General features: G+C 36.3%; 1 protein-coding gene across 6 annotated transcripts in view; it reads right to left on the bottom strand.

Annotated features, from left to right (window-relative positions):
* LOC106663048 overlaps nucleotides 1–17331 on the bottom strand; it is a 44411-nt gene that overhangs the window by 18143 nt on the left and 8937 nt on the right. For 3 of the 6 annotated variants that reach the window (XM_014387570.2, XM_024226892.1, XM_014387571.2), the window contains exons 2-4: nucleotides 11562–11722; nucleotides 9529–9584; nucleotides 4903–5937 (exon numbers count right to left, since the gene is read on the bottom strand). In XM_014387570.2, coding sequence (XP_014243056.1) covers nucleotides 4903–5923 — 1021 coding nt within the window. In that variant the 5' untranslated portion in view covers nucleotides 5924–5937; nucleotides 9529–9584; nucleotides 11562–11722. Of the gene's footprint in view, nucleotides 1–4902; nucleotides 5938–6781; nucleotides 6858–9528; nucleotides 9585–11561; nucleotides 11723–17331 lie in introns of those variants that run through there. The other 3 variants (XM_014387572.2, XM_024226886.1, XM_014387573.2) reach the window with 2 other exon arrangements.

Genomic DNA, 17331 nt, shown 5'->3' with positions numbered 1-17331 from the left:
TGAAGAGGATCGAAATTAGGTGGAATTCCCATCACCGGAACTGATCATGATCCTATGATTCAATATGATTTTACCAATGATCTTAAAAGAATTCAATAAGAACCTTGAAGAATTAGAGTTTAATTTTTTAAACCAGACAAAGGGACTATAGAACATTCGAAGGCTTCAGAGATAATCATGAAGAAGACTGATGAATAATGTAATGATGAGGTTTAAACCAAAAAAGGAAAAACACGTTTGCAAAGGCAAAAAAAAACAATATTAACTAATCATAATCGACATGATTCGCCTAAGAACTTTAGATGATTAAATATGATTTCAAGATTATTGAAATCTGTATTCTATGCAAGGATAACGAGGACAAACGGTCAATGAGAAACAATTATATTCGAAGAGTGATCATAGATAATCCTCATCATGATTTAATATGTTGCTTTCAAACGTTTTCCCGGCCAGCCTCGCATGATCACGATTTAATTTATTCTCAAATGTTCTTTGTAGGATTTCAATTCAAATCCTAATTATACCCTGAGCGGATAGTTAAAATAAATATTCCCCCGATAAATTTACAATTAAAACGCCGATTATAGATGGTAATCATGATCATATGGTCACAACCGGAAATCATGATTGTTATACAAACAAAATTACTTTCCCTACTATCAGGAATCATGATCATATGATTTGTCCTGGATTTGAAAGAAGTAAGTTTTAATGGATTTCTAAAATCCTTAGATTCCGAAATAGGTAGAAAAATCCGCATTAATTATTTAATTGATATATCATAATCATTAATTTCGGTCCTAACATTTATTTTTTATTTGTGCAAGAAAAAATACCTTTATGAAAAGCGAACAGGAAAAAAGTAGCTTTTGATTGATCGTGGGTAATAATCATGAGTATATGATTTTAATTAACTGTACCAATTTCTTTTTTTTTGTATCGTTTTTTCGTTTTTTTCTTCTTTCACAACGGATAAACAGGAAAAATGGGCGGCCAATAAAAAATAAGAATGCGATGAGGGATCATAGTACATAACTTGTTGGATTCGTGAGGAGCGGTCAATAATCATGATCGTGCGATGACCCAAATAAATTCCATGTTTGATCATGATTAATAATTATGATCGGTGTAAATTAATATGACCTTAGACTGGGACTTTTTTTGCTGTATAAACGTATTGTTTAATCTATTTATGTATTTAATAGTCATAATTGACCGTATTAATTATTTTAATTAATCTAAGGTTCTGGTTAAAATGAAAGCGGGGTTCGAACCTACGACGGTTTAAAATTATTTTTTAAAAAAATGATCATAGATGACAACAGTCATGATTATTGTACATAGTACAATTCGCCTTCCTCTAACCGTAAAAGTGATACGTTACAGTTGATAATAGCCGGTAATTATGATCATGCGTTTGCCCACTGTTTCAGAATATTCGGGGATCGATTTGTAAAGGGAGAATTTACAAATTCGCCCTCAGGCCGTCGGCTCGGTTACCTGGCTGGCATGCCCCTGGAACCTTGCAACTCGGGAAAAATAGGCCGAAGCCGTTATCCGAAAGGGGATTAAGATTAAAAGATTAGGGATCGGCTATTGTCCGTAGAAAGGGGGACACTTTTTACATTTTTTAAAACAGCCAATTAGAAAGTAAAATTTCATCAAAACTACGGCTTGTGTCGGGGACAATATCTTTGCACAATTGTTTTAAATAAAAATTTAAAAAAATAAAAGAGGGTTCTGAGCAGATGAAGTAATAAAGAAATATCGGGGGAAAGAAAAAAACTATTAAAAAAAAAATATTCGGGGATTTCAACAAGTGTCAACCTCAAAGCTCGCATGCTCTGCCGTTTAGCCTAACCGGGACGCCGTATTTTTATTCAAGCAAAACGCACAAGAAATGGTGGAGAAGTGTCGATCTTTTTCCAACCTAAATAAATAAAAAATATTGCAAAATTTTGGACGATCTTGTTGTTGAGAGAGAAGGACGTACATACTCGATTTTCCCATTTGCGGAGGGGCCGCGACCAAATTATCCGGGTCCGATTTCGACCGTGTATCGATATGTAACGAAACGTTTTATATCGATAATGGCCTAATCAAACATGGCCGGATTGTATAGATAAGTGAAAATATCGATAGCAATCATCGATTGCCGAAAGTGTCGATATATTCGTACTAACGAGTACATACGGAGCTATAGCCTCGACTGATAAAGCAGAACAAGTAACTAAAAGAAAAGAACTCACAAAAATACAGAGACTTGCATGCATCTGCATCACGGGAGCAAAGAGAATATGTCCTACAATTAGCATGGAAAAAGTACTAGGATTAATCCCTCTACACCACATGGTAATAAGGACAGCGCAGAAAACCACCATTAATTTTACCAAACGAAACCTACAACAGGAATAAAACTAAAATGGAGAGATAGCAACAAATTATGGAAAGACCATCCGATAGTCATGGCTCCGAGAGACGATATGAACAGGATGTTTGAATTTAATCAAAACTTCCAAATAAACCTAGGTACCAAAAAAGAATGGAAACGAGAGGGAAACACCTCTTTTAAGAATGACACCATCCTTTGGTACACAGATGGATCTAGAACATAAGAAGGTACAGAGGCAGGCGTCTACTGGAACCAAATACTCAGAACCCACGGGAAAATACGCCAGTATCTTCCAAGCTGAGATTCATGCAATTGAAAGATGTGCTCAACTCCAAATAAGTAAAGGGTACAAAAACAAGAATATAGCCATCATGTCAGATAGCCAAGCAGCCATCAAAGCACTAAGTTCAAATATTAGTTCAAGGCATCCATTCAAGCAGCCGTCAAAACCAAACTAAGCATATTAAGTACGCAAAACAAAGTTAGCCTCTGTTGGGTCCCAGGACATATGGGAGTAGGAGGAAACGGGAAAGCGGACTGCAAGGCAAGGAGCTGCTACACCGCTGACAGGACTTGAACCCTTCTGTGGCATAGGAACCCACACTATTAAAGAGTGTCTCAGACAGAAGGACAAAAAGAAAATGAGGGAACTACGAAATTCACTCATTCGACACAGACAATCCAAGAATCTTCTAACCCATTTTGGAAGAAAAGAAATTACAGAATGTGTCAAGGGAAGCAGGAATAAACTGTGAAACCTAATAGGATTCCTAACAGGACACTGCAAGTTATCAAGATGGCACATGCAGATTCTGCAAAGAGGCAGAAGAGACACCAATACATCTACTATCAAACTGCAGAGCTATACTAGAGCCCGCAGGAGGAAATGTTTTGGGATGTATATTGTGACCGTAGAAGAGCTTCAACCACTGAAACCGGGCCTATTAAACAAGTTTCTTGATGAAATAGGACTTACCGATGTGCTTTAGGCAGAGCACGGGTATACAATAGTTCTTTAAGGGCGCAGTATACTATACACTAAAAATTACATCTACATCTACTACCGAGTTAGTATCGAATATCGATTGGTAGAGATTGGAAAGTTTTATATCGATAAGTAACCTCATCAAACATGATAGGATTACATATCGTGAAAAAATCAATATTAATCTTACATTGAAAGCTTGGAGATAAAATCGATAAGTAAGGATAGGATATATCGACAATTACCTAATAAAGCACGGCCATTTTGTATCGATAAGTGTAAAAAATCGATAATAGTAATCGATTATAGATAGTTAAGTGACATTCTTACTATCGATAATCAGTATCGAAATGATGTGATATGAATTCGTAAGGTTCGAAATATTTTATGTAGACAATAATATTTCAAAATGTCTCTATAGTATAGATAAGTAATAATATCGATAAGTGAAAATATTGGCAATAGTAACTTATCACCGAAAGGATCGATACATTCAGAATATCGATGGTTAGTTTAGAAATGATTGAAAATCGATTCATAAGGATCGAAACGTTTTATAGGATAATACAATTTCAAATATGGGTGGATTGTATATATAAGTGAAAATATCGATAATAGTAATCGATTATCAATAGCTAAGATAAATCCATATCGATTATTAGTACCAAAATTATATAATAACGATAGGTAAGGATTGAAACGTTTTACGTTGATAATAAATTTCAAAAAGTCTGATAAAGTCTTTTATCGATAAGTGAAAATATCGACGATAGCAATCAATTATAAAGCTATACTACATCAATACTACGGATAGTGACATGATGGAATATCGATTGGTAAGGATTAAAACGTATTATATCGATAATAATAAAATTTCGAAATTGGATGGATTGTATAAATAAATGAAAACATCGATATTAGTAATCGATTATCAATAGCTAAGATAGAATCATACTATCGATTATTAGTGACGAAATTATGTAATATTGATAGTTAAGGATTGAAACTCTTTACATAGATAATAAAATTTCTGGCTCTGAGTAAAATATTGATAATGGTAATCGATTATCTAACATGTTGATACATTACTATCGATGGTTCGTATCGAATTTAAGTAATATCGATAGATAAGGATAGAAACATTTTATAACGATCATATTTCTGGCTGGATTGTATCGATAAGTAAAAATATCGATAATAGTAATCGATTATCGAACGTTTTGATACATCCGTATTATCGATAGGTAGGTTCGAAAGGTTCGTTTATATTGACAGTCAAATTCAACAAAAAGGCTTGGCTGTATCGATAAGTGAAAATATTGATGAGAGTAATCGATTGTCGAAGGCCTTGGTACATTCCTTCTATCGATAAGTTCTAAACATAGATAGACATCAAATATGGTTGAATTGATAATAATCGGTATATTCATAATATAGACAGTAATGTATGAAAACGTTTTTTAATTTGGGAGGGGGCTTATCCTAAAATCTTGTCTTAAGTGGATAATAGCAAATGGCTCACCTTTGACGGATTCCTCGTTGGTGGGCCAGGGTGCGGAGGGTGCGGAGGTGCCGTTGAGTATCCTGGCGGAAGAATCTGCCACGACTGCAGTCGGCGAGTGTCCTTCTACGTTCTGGGACGCCTTGACCCCCGTGTCGGCTGGAAAAGGGGGAAAAGGGTTGACGAGTGCAGTAGGTCTGAGGGAGGCTGTCGCCTGCTTCTTCTCCTCCGCGTACTGTGGCACCCTGAGTATCTTGAGCGGGTGCAGTAGCTCCGGTTGGCAGGGTGGAGGGGTCGGCTTCGGCACCAGCATCGCGACCGCCCTCTTCGGCCTCATCTCCTTTTTGTTCTTCATGATGCTCCACTTGATCTTATCCTCTTTCTTCGCTCCGTCTTCTTTCCCATCCGGCTCCTTGTCCCCCGAGGCAAGGGGGATGATCGAGACGTCCGAAATGGAAGTGAGCTTCTCGAACGAGCTCATCTCAGGCCCCTTCCTGTTGAGTATCTGCTTGACGCATTTGTACGCCTCTCCTCCGTTCGTGTCCGTCTCATTTCTCTCTGCCTTGTCGAACTCCAAAAGCAGGTTTTCAGGGAGTTTGTTCATCTGGCGGTTTGTGAACTCCTCGTTCTTGTTGCCCATCGAAAAAACTTTGATACTTATCGGCTCGAACATGCTCTCCTCGAGTGGCTGACACTCGTTCGTCTTCTCTATCACAGCTTCGCCTGCAGTCTTTGTTTCTTTACCCTCGGTCGACGTGACCGGGTCGTCCCCACTGGAGCTGATCTCGAGGGCGTCTTCTTTCGTCGTCGAGTCCACCTCCTCGGGCAGTTCCAGGCTCATCTTCATCTCGAGGCCGTTGGTCGAGTTGATCTCCGAGCCCTGGGTCGGCTTCGGCTCGGCGGGGTGGAGAAGTGCCAGCCTCTTTGTCTCCTCTTCGCCGGGCGGTGTCCTAAGGAGTTCCTCCTCGTTCAGCAAATCGAGATCTACGACTTCCGACGAGGTGTCGATGAGGTCACCCTCCTCAACTGCTACAGACGACATCCTACCTCCGTCACCTGACAAAACAAAAACAAAATCGTTTCAAAAACAAAAACTCTTGTCTTTTTATATCGCTTTTAAACTTCTGAGACGACCCCTCAGATGGCCACTGCGTTAATCATCATCGCGATCAGCGGCGGTCGAGCCTCGGGCCCGGCCGCCGACACTGCAATCCTATCATCATCGGGGTCCAGAAGTCTTCCCATCCCTACAGAAATAACCCGAGGGATGATAAAATAAGATAAGAACTTACAAAAAAAAACCTATATAGGCAAAGAAGTAGAAGGGAAATTTTTTAAGAGCTAATTTGTTTCTAAAAATAATTAACGACTTGGGGTAGATTTTTAGGTTGAATTTCCTATAGTGTATGTATGTCTGTTCTTTGTTTCTTTAATTTTTTTTTCTTCCTGCCCTATTTTCTACGAGGGAATTTGTAAAAAAATGGTCAGGATGCGTTGTGTCGCTTTGTGTCTTGTGTTAATGCGTTTTGTTTGACGTGGGTTCGCCTACATAATCATTTTATTATATTTTTTATTTATTTATTTTGTAAGTTTGTATAGTGAGACTTGTTGAAATCCTGTGATTATTATTAGTTAAATCGTCATCAAAGTTTGGATTATCGTTTATCCCTGGAAGATAAAAACATCAAAACTGAAAGATTAAAAATTAAAAAAAAAAAGAACGAGTAGGCCTTTTAATTAAAAAAAAACAAAAATGAAAAACACCGGGATTTTGCCGTCAAATTTCTCGCCGCTAGAGCCGGAGAAAAAGACAATTTTTTTTTCTTTTAAAAACATATACAAAAATTATAAATTTTCAGTAAAATAATAACAATAGAATAAACCATCGTGTCCATATTACCTGGGCAGGAATCCGAATCGACCTGGTACCCCTTTTTTGGTCAAAAATATGTCGGAAAATTATCAAAATATATACTCTTCTCCAACTTTGTTTTTGTATATTAATAATAAATAATAATAAAAAGAGAAAATTGGTTGAAAACCTTTTTTTTTAATCCGGCACCGGAAAAAAAGAGAAGTCTAATTTTTAATTAACCATGTGTTGACAAGGAACATGTGTCGTCGGGACAAAATAAAAATAATAAAATATGAGGTTTATTACGATTAATTAATTTCTATTCGACTCTTTTTCTTATATTTTTAAAATATTATTATTAATGGGTTAATTGAACCAGGTTTTTTTTTCCAATGAATCCACTGTTGTGTTGAAATTTGCCACTTAAAGACAAATTTTGCCTTTTTTTAAAGGCAAAAGGCATCTTTAAACAATAAAATACGTCATACAACTCGAAAACTAAACTGTTACCTTTATTGAAAAATTACTATAAAAATTTGCCAAAAAACTTTCACGCCCTTCAAAGATGTATTTATTTAAAGAAATTTACAAATTTGGGCACTAATCAGTGAATCGCGACACAACATGGGAGAGATCTGGTAGTTACCAGCTTGCAAAATGCAGTTGTAGCATATATCAGTCAAGGCGCATATTGAGACGCGACCAGTGTGAAGCTATCTACGTTTTGTAGCATTTTTAAGCATACGGATATGAATGGGGCTGGGTGAACTGTTAGTGAGTCAATAACTCACTCGTTCGCTCCCGCCCTAACTCATTCAATCAGTGAGTCAATAACTCACACATCGTTTGCCAAGTTGCTAAGTAATTCTACAAGTGAGTCGTTTACTGAGTACTGCGCTCAGTTACCAGCTCATTCTATCAGTGAGTCAATAACTCAATCATTCGCTTAGTTACTGCCATTTTTCAAATGAGTCCTTTACCTTGTAGTTAGCTCAGTTACCAGCTCATTTTATCAGTGAGTCAATAACTCATTCTTTAGCTCAGTTACAAGCTCGTTCTACCAGTGAGTCAATAACTCACTTATCGTTTGCTAAGTTGCCAAGTCATTCTATTAGTGAGTCGATTTCTTAGTATTTCCCTCAGTTACAAGCTCGTTCTACCAGTGAGTCAATAACTCACTTATCGTTTGCTAAGTTGCTAAGTCATTCTATTAGTGAGTCGATTTCTTAGTATTTCCCTCAGTTACAAGCTCGTTCTATCAGTGAATTAATAACTCACTCATTGGCTCACTTAAGCCACGCTATGTCATTCTACAAATGAGTCCTTTACCGAATCGTTAGCTCATTATATCGATGAGTCAATTAATTCATTCGTTCGCTCAGTTCCTAAGTCATTCGATCAGTTATTCAATAACTCGCTCATTCGCTCAGTTGCTAAGTCATTTCACCAGTGAGTCAATAATTCACTCATTTGTTCAGTTACTGTCATTCCACAAAAACGTCCTTTACTTAGCAGTTCGCCATCGCAAATCTCCAGTAAACTAATTTCTTTATTTAGTTAAAAATTATGAAAATCATTTCAACGGCAATAAACAACATCGGTGCACTGTATGAGGCTTAATTAAATTGAAATTGAAAACCAATTAAATACCTTACTCGAAGGTGGACTTTTAAGGGTTCGATCGGTTTTACAAGCTCTCCTGAAAAAATATTGAAATCCACATTCGCCACTTTAACATGGTGACTTTAACGCTTTAAACTTTTAACACTCAAAAGATTGAAAATTTCCGAAAGAGAACCAACGCCTTATTTACACGTTGCTACTACAAACGATCTGGGCGGTACTGAAATGTGCGGGATTTTTGGACGTGAACCTTGAAGAAAAACGGCAAAAATTGACGGTGGACTCTTCGCCGTGCTCAAAACAAAAATTGTAAAATAATAAAAATTAATAAAAAAAGAAAGAAAACTGACCTGTCTCACAAAAACGAATCTGCATGGAAAATCTTTAAACTTTTTTTTTAATTTGTTTGTTTAAAAAAATTCATTTTAATAAACCGTATGACATAATAAAACATTATTAAAATTTGATTTGAATTTTTTGTCGCTAAGTAAACCGAAAATGCATCTTCTTTTTAAGCATTTTAATATATTTTTCCTGATTTATCGGACGAGACGAAGCGGGCGCATCGAGGCGTTTGACACGAGAGTGATGTACGCTATGCCCGGTTATCGAATAAAGACGGCGTAATTTGACCCGTCAGACGCAGAATGAGGACAGCAGATCCATAAGGACAATATTATAAGCCCATCAAATCGCAGACAACAAGGGAAAATCTCTAATGGCGTCAAGTTAAATTAATTTAAACATCTTTTAGGACAAACCGCCTAAGAATAGGGCATGTAGGCTTACCCGTAAATCTCTCAAGCCAAGATGACCTACAGTTTACCAAAGCTGTCGGGAACTGTTCACAGCCAACCCAATACGAACTGTATATTTTAGAAAAAAATGCGTTTGACTGTTTTGTATGGAATATCTTACTATTCTGAAAGATGCATCTTTACTTTTACACTGTTATTAATGCTAGGTTACCTGCGAGAGGTAGAAAAGAGGTTTTCTCATACGGCAATTACACGAAATCCAACCTTGAGGTACAAAAAATTCCATTAGTCTAATATTTAACTAACGTCCTAATTTTATTCATTATGTGAGAGTCAAAAGTGTCAAAAAGAACTAATTCAAAAAAAATTCAGTGTTCAATTAAATATATATTTTTTTAAACTGGTACTTACCTCCTTTGAAAATTGAATTTGGCTATACGCTCCATGTCCACCGGTCGAGAGAAGCCCTGGGGAAGAAACAAAACAAGAAACAATTAATTAATTTTTTGTTCAAAATCAGCAACAAAAATTTTAAATACAGCCACAAACAATCGAATTTTCTATCGAAAGAATCAAATGGGCAACGGATTAGAATCGAAATTGGCCTGGGGAAAACTGTTGATAATCGATAGTATCGAATTGCTAGAATCGATACAATCGTTAGCCTCACATACGCCTTGGACAATCGATAGTATAAAACATCGATATTGACATATGCTCAAAACCGTTCGATTGAATAGATCGATATCCTACGATATAAAAGTTTTTCTTTTAGATTAAACGCTTAAATACACGATTAATCGTAAACAGTAAGTTCTATACATTAGATTGATCGATATCGACGAGCAATAATCGACAATAAACAAATAACGATAGGGAAAATCACATAATTTGGTGTTAGACTTTCGATAATATTATATTATGTAATCACTTTTATGCAGTTATCTATAGTAAATAATTTTAAAAATTGATGCCTTGATGTTATAATCGATTGTAAAAAAATACATATATTTACTCTATCGATATGGGAAACAACAATCGCCATTTTTAATTCAAAATCAATTATTAGTAATCGTATCTAAATAACGGTATATTTTCGATACTTCATTATTACCAGCTAAACATGGCAGATACATTGAAATGACGTAATATCGATTTTGAAACATCGATATATAGATATCGATATACCTTTATAACCGACTAAATATGGCCGACAAGTTGGAAATCGGTTATATTGATACCTAAATATCTATCTTCTAATATCGATATTTCGTTATAACCGTCTAAAGATGACCGACAAATTGAAATGGCGTGGTATCGATATTCCAATATCGATATGTCGTTATCATCGCCTAAACATGGCCACAAATCGAAATTACGTAATATCGATTTTGAAACAACGGTACATATTGTTAAAATCGGCTAAAAATGGCCGTCAAATTGAAATTGCGTAATGTCGATGGCAAATTATCGATATATTATTATGGTTGTTTATTGTTTTTGGAACCCAAAAGAGCTTTTCCTAGCCTTTCCTTGCATAAATCTTTCCAGTGGAGGTAGGATTAGCAGAGTTTCTAGTACATTTGTTGTTCACATTGTCCATGTGATAAATAGGTTTTGCTAATCTTTATATGCTGCCTAGTGATTGAGTAGCTATTTTCTGTTGAGCTTTGGTCCACCAGATTATTAATCCTTAGGTTATTTTGTGTCTTATTATTGCCGCGTATCACCAATGGGACATTCCCCAAGATTTGTTTAAGGATCTTCTAGTCGGTAAGGTAGTCATAAGCGATATTTCACTTTTTGCTACGGTATGCTGCAGGTGAGGGTTCCAGGTTTACATCTTATCAAAGATTATTCCTAGGTGTTTAATTCGTTTTTTAACTCCAGTGTTTTACTATAAAAACGTATTTCTGTTTCTTTTCTTGGTGTAAGTAATTGGGGTAATTTTGGGGGTTTGCTTTGAGACCCCATTGTGTTCCTTCCATTGGGTGAGCTCTTTAAATGTTGTGTCGAATTTTTCCCTGACTAGTATGAGATCTTATGAAATCGATCAATTATCATCCATAGATATTTCGTTATAACATGCTAAAGATTGCCGACAAATTGCAAAGGCGAATTACTTCAACATTTTCGTTATCGATGTGGTAACGACCATTACGTTCAAACGATTTCCAATAATCGATATACCGTCGTTCGATAATTTCATCGTAATCATGCCTTCCTATCTAGAATCGATTGTAAACTTACGTATCGATTCAATGATACGGCTAATATCGACATTTCGCTTCCATAGTCTACCCGCGGGTTTGGGAGAGTTGTAATTAACTGGCCGGAAGCCGTTTTGAACTAGATCGACGCCCTCACCACACCAGCTAAAATAAACCCTCTCCTTACAGACAAATAAATAAACAAACAAACAAAAAAAGCTTTTTGATAATTACCGAGGTCTGGACTGCCATGTTACGAAGTGTCAATATGGCCCAAAATCCCAGGGTTGAACAGCGATGATTCTGCGGACCCAGAGCGGCGATGCATCGACCCGTAGACCATATAACAGACCCAACTGCGTTACAGGTCCCGCGGGTCGACGAACGGCCTGCTCCTAAAATAAACAGAAAACAGAAAAACCAAACATTTAACAATTGATAATGCTTAGCAAATTACAACAGGATTAATTTTTTTCTGAGAAGACAAACAAAATTAACGAAATGATCTACCGGAGACAACAACTTTGAACGTTAAGGGAGGAGAGAAAGAGAGGTCGACGAAACAAATGGACGGCTTATTCCCAGCCAAACAAATTAAAACATACATCAGAACATGAAAAACAGCATATTCACCCATTAAGACAACATTTGTACGTCAGGAAGAACCGATAGTATCGAAATTTCCCAAATCAAAAGTAGGAAATTAATCGATCACCCAATATCGATAAAACATTAGCGATAATTTGAAATCTACGGCTAAAGATGGCCGACGGATTAAAAAGGTTATATCGATCTTCCAAGATATATTTCGCTATCACCACTATGGTGTCGGACATATTGAAAATGCGTAATATCGATATTTCGTTATAATCTAAAGAAAGCCGTCAAACTGAAATGGTGTAATATCGATTTTCTAAAATTGACATATTATTATCGTTATTTCACTATCACCAACTAAGATGGCGGACATAATGATATGCATAATATCGATATTTCGCTATAGCCAACCAATATGATTGCGGCAATATTGAAAAGACGTAATATCTATATTTAATTATCGATGGCCGACAAATTTATAATGGACATATCGATGAAAGACCGATATTTAATAAATCCATTTAAATTTAGCTGTTTTGCTTCATGTCGATGCCATTATTGGTACTTTTTGGTCTAATCTCCCTGTGTCCCATCCCATCTCAGTTGGGACTTTTTAATTACAGCACCCTACAAAAAATAAATAAAGTTTTTAACATTGCTTTTTCTACCGGCCTCGACGAAACGAGACAAAAACCAAGGCGTGTGAAAGAACTTATTTACTAAGGAATTAATTATCCAAATAACTCTTTCTTTTTACTAATACGGAATGTAACACGAGGGGGGGGGGAGGAAAAGTCAAAAGTCTCGACCGTGTAAGCCTTCCTTGGGGCCCGGTGAAAGTTGCCATTTTAAAAATAGCAGTCTATTCGGGGCAATTTGGAATAACAACCGGCGTTGTCACCGTCGTAAATCGCCCAGGGAGGATAAATGCGATATTGCAAATAAATAAAAAAAATATATATATACTGTTTTAAAAGAAATATTGAAAAAATTTTGGAGTCCGTTCGCCGCCTCGCAGGTCGATCCTTGGAAGATTTTTTGTTAATTGGTTTAATGGTTAATTGATTTAAATCAATGGTTGGAATTCAATCTAAGCGATTTTGTCCTAAGTAGAAGTGCAGACGTGCAGAAGATTATTTGGGTCGGCGGAACGCTCGTGTCAGCGGAAATTGATTGAAAAAAAAATAAAAAGGCGTCAAATGATAATAATTCGTCAAAATAACTTGAATTTGTTTTATTTTATTTATTTATATATATAATTATTTATTTATATATATTTTATATATATAATTCCAGACTACTTACATAAAAATTCGAACCAGGAAGACCCCCCCCCATACGAACACATGTGAGAATCAGGCCGGCAGCATCAATTATCCGCCGTTCTTTGTCTTTTAATTTATGTGCCCGATGAATATTCATTTGGGCTTTTCTGAGCCTGTTTCGAGAGAGAAAAAATCCTTCTGACGTTAATTTCCCTCAGAATTAACAGATATTCGAGGGACGGTCTTGTTCCGTTGGATCCTATGGTCGAAAAACTCACAAAACCAAGAAGGCCAGTATCAACTTGATTGCACGGGTTCCACAGATGGATCGAGAAGTGGGAGCGGGGTTGAAGGACACTGGGTATCCTTCCCGTACCTGGCATAACAAATATAACTACTTGTACAGGAATAAAGAACACTCTAAAGACTTTAAAAATTTTAAATTCCAAGCCACGTATATTGTCTGACATGATTAACCCCCACCCTCGGCTGCCAGGATTAAGCCTGATTTGCACACGCGCACACACACACACACACACACACACAAAACTAATGCTAAAACCCATGGAAAGCAGAGATAGGCCAGAGAGGATGACAATTGGGATAACCTGTGAAGGTGTACAAAACGAAAGCGTATGGTTTGGTCTCGACCTGACCGAGAAACAGCGAAGGAAGACGGACCCGGCAATCCGCCCGTGCAATTGGGGCCAGTTCGGCCGAGAAATCGCCGAAAAAACCCGGCGCTACGGGATACTAGACCTGCAGAGCGTCCATGTCATTTCATCCTATGTCAACAACCAACGCCGACTGCAAGGTCGGGAATGGGGTGGGTATCCATTAATATTAAACAACAGAAATATTTGACATAATTATTAATATGGTCGGAGGGTTTAAGATTTTAAATTCCGAGGGATGTACGGTTTATACCCTCGGCAAACAAAAAAAAATATGTCGGCCTACAATCCTACAATCCGCTAGAGCAGGCCAAAACGGTCTGTTCTATAAGAGAGGGGGTTGTAAAGCGGGATGAATATGGCAACCCACCCCTTACAGACGAAAAGGGTGGCCACCCTCTTCTCTCTCTACAGCACCTGTCGAAACGAGAATCGCAACGGTGTCATACAGGGTGAAAACAAATCCTACACTGAATTGTGAACTTTGTTTCAGACGTGAATTTACTCGATTGACAAGAAACAATTATGTTACAATAAAAAAATATACAAGTCAAAACGTTTTTAAGTTCGAATTGTCCTAATCCATGGGCTGTTTATTGTTTATGGTTGAAACCTTTCAGTTATTAGTTCTTTGTCATTTAATTATAAATAACAAGTTTTAATATGAACATGTAACTTAGAAGGTCGTACCGATATTCCCAGTGCTCTCTCTCCCTGATCCCAACTTCGGTATACTCGGTAACTCCAAACGTTCCAAGTAATCCGAACTGGTAAAAATTCAAGAAATGTGAATTTCAAATTTAGCATTATTTGGGGGGGGGGAGAAAGAACGAGTCGGAGATAGTGAATGAGCGAGTGTGTGAATGGGCAAAGAAGATAGTGAATGAATAGTTTTATTTTCAACATGTCGCAAATTTAAACCGTGAACGACCTTTCTTACAATTAACGAGAAAAGAGTGAGAGAGAGGATGAGTGAGTGAGCGAACGAACGAAAGAGAAAGTGTGAGTGAGCGAGTCAGCGAACGAACGAAGTAGATAGATAGCGAGAGAGAAAGAGGAGTGAGCGATTGGGAGAGATAGAGTGAACAAAAGGGGTGAGCGAACGAGAAAGAATGAATGGTGTGAGCGAGCGAACGAGAGAGAGAGAAAGGGAGAGGGAGAGGGAAAGAGAGAGGGAGAGGGAGTAGTGAGCGAGCGGGAAAGATAGAGTGAACAAAAATGTGTTTGAGATAGAGAAGTGAGTGAGTGAGCGAACGAGCAAGAGAGAATGAGTGAGTATGCGTTCGAGAGAGTGTGGTGAGTGAGTGAGCGAACGAACGATAATTTGGGTGTGGTACTGTTCTGTAAACTTGACACAATAACACTTTTGAGTTTTGAGAGAATTGACTTGATAGAAGACTGTGCACACATGGATACGCATTGATTAAAATATGTAAACATTCTATGTAAAAAATAAAAAATAAAAATATAGAAAGTTTAATCAATTGGCAATGTGATGAAAATATAAGAAATTTATACTTATAGTTAGTTATAGAAACGATTCCAATACCCAAAATAATAACTTATACCTACAGCTATCAAAAAATAAACAAATAATAAGAGAATGTCCTATTTATTTATTTTTTTTTTTTTTATTGCAAGTACTGCACCGCAGTGCGACTTTTATAAAAATAAAGTGCAGCATAATAATAATCGTTCAAAAAAAGAACTAATAAGGGAGAAGACAATGATCAGCTTAACAGCGAATTACATTTTTACAATTTTACAAATCTCTAGTCACATTATCGCCGTTAAGAAGCTACTTACACCGATGCTATTTCCTTAAAATAAAGGTATGTCCAAATATGTCTTTTATTTGGTACTATTATCCAAAGTAATGATTTAAATTGATTTATAATTTTTATACAAAGTGTGGTTGATATTTTTGTACACTTTCCTCATAAGCTATTTAGTTGAGATTTGTGAAAACTAGAAGTTAGGATAGTACAATGTGAAGAAGAGTGGGGTTCTGGATTAGGTTCATTTTAATAATAAATTTTTTTTTTAATTTGTGGGTCTCCTGTTCCGATTCTTGGGGGGAAACAGGGTTGTTCTATTGTATATAGTTGTTTATAACTAGTTTGTATTGAGACAGAAAGTATCTATTAGCGCGAATGTGTGATGTGATAGGGTCGATGGCGGAATATCGAGTACCCCATCGACCATCAATTAGGCTAGTTGTATAATATGTATCAAGGAGAATATGTAGTATTCCAACGCCCTAGCTGAACGGACGGTATGTAAATAGGAATAAATTTATTAGCCAAAGATCTCATGAAATTCTCTTATGTGATGAGGGAGACTGAATTTGATCAATGGTTCCCTTAGACTAAAAAATAATAATAACAATAAACTTAAAAAAATCGAAAACGTAGTTAATAAATTATACGGGTTACAATTTAAAGATAGTAAATCCCAGGCCCTGAAGATGATCTCAATAAAGATCGAACGATAAAGAAAATGTTTTTCTGAAACCTACGTCACACCAGACCGCATCTCACGATTTCCGAATAATCAAAATAATAATAAAATTATATAAAAAAAACAAGGCAGGTCGATCAACAAATTGTAAGGATTTCCATTGAAATCTTAAAACTGTATACATAATTTATATAAATTTTATTTACTAACTTGTTCTCGTATTTTTTTGTTTCCCCAACACTACACATACGTGAATTTTGAAAATTCAAAAATAATTAGAATATTAGAAGAGGGCATCTCAATTCGGTTGGTACTTTCTAAAAAACAAGACAAAAGCAGGACAATCGACAAATTTTAAAGAAGAGTTCAATGAAAAACTTCAAACTGTATAAATATTTTATATAAATTTTATTTACTTATTTATTGTTTTCCCAATTGCATACTTGAAATTTCACAAATATTTGAATATTGGGGAGAGGGTATCAATTTGGTTGATCTCAAGATAATCGACAAATTGTATAGGTAAATAGGTATATAGGTAAATTATATATATATGCTTTTTATTTCTACGAATATAACAATGATTATTAGCAAAGCATAATACAGGCATGGATCACAATCTGCCGACAAATTTTAAAGGTTTCAATTGAAAACATCAAACTTATGAATACTTTATACAAATTTTATTTACTTATTTATTATGTGTGGTGATTAGTAACCGTTTGACGATGATTATTCAGAAATCGTGAGATGCGGTCTGGTGTGTAGGTTTCAGAAAAACATTGGCACTCTCAACACGACACGCAAGAATGGCTCAATTATACAGAAAACAAACACTTTGAGCCCTGAAGATGATCTCAATAAAGATCGAAACGTTGGCACGTCAAAGAAAATGTTTTTCTGAACCTATCACACCAGACCCCATCTCACGATTTCTGAATAATCTTATTTATTATTTTCTAAACGGTTTCAAAAATATTGGAATATTGAGGGGAATGTTAATTTGAT

This window comes from Cimex lectularius, unplaced genomic scaffold, assembly GCF_000648675.2.
Source record: "Cimex lectularius strain Harlan isolate CLEC.00 unplaced genomic scaffold, Clec_2.1 scaffold14, whole genome shotgun sequence".
NCBI classification, from domain to species: domain Eukaryota; kingdom Metazoa; phylum Arthropoda; class Insecta; order Hemiptera; family Cimicidae; genus Cimex; species Cimex lectularius.
Note: the sequence above shows the minus strand (reverse complement) of the source record. Positions and strands in the feature narration are given on the sequence as shown.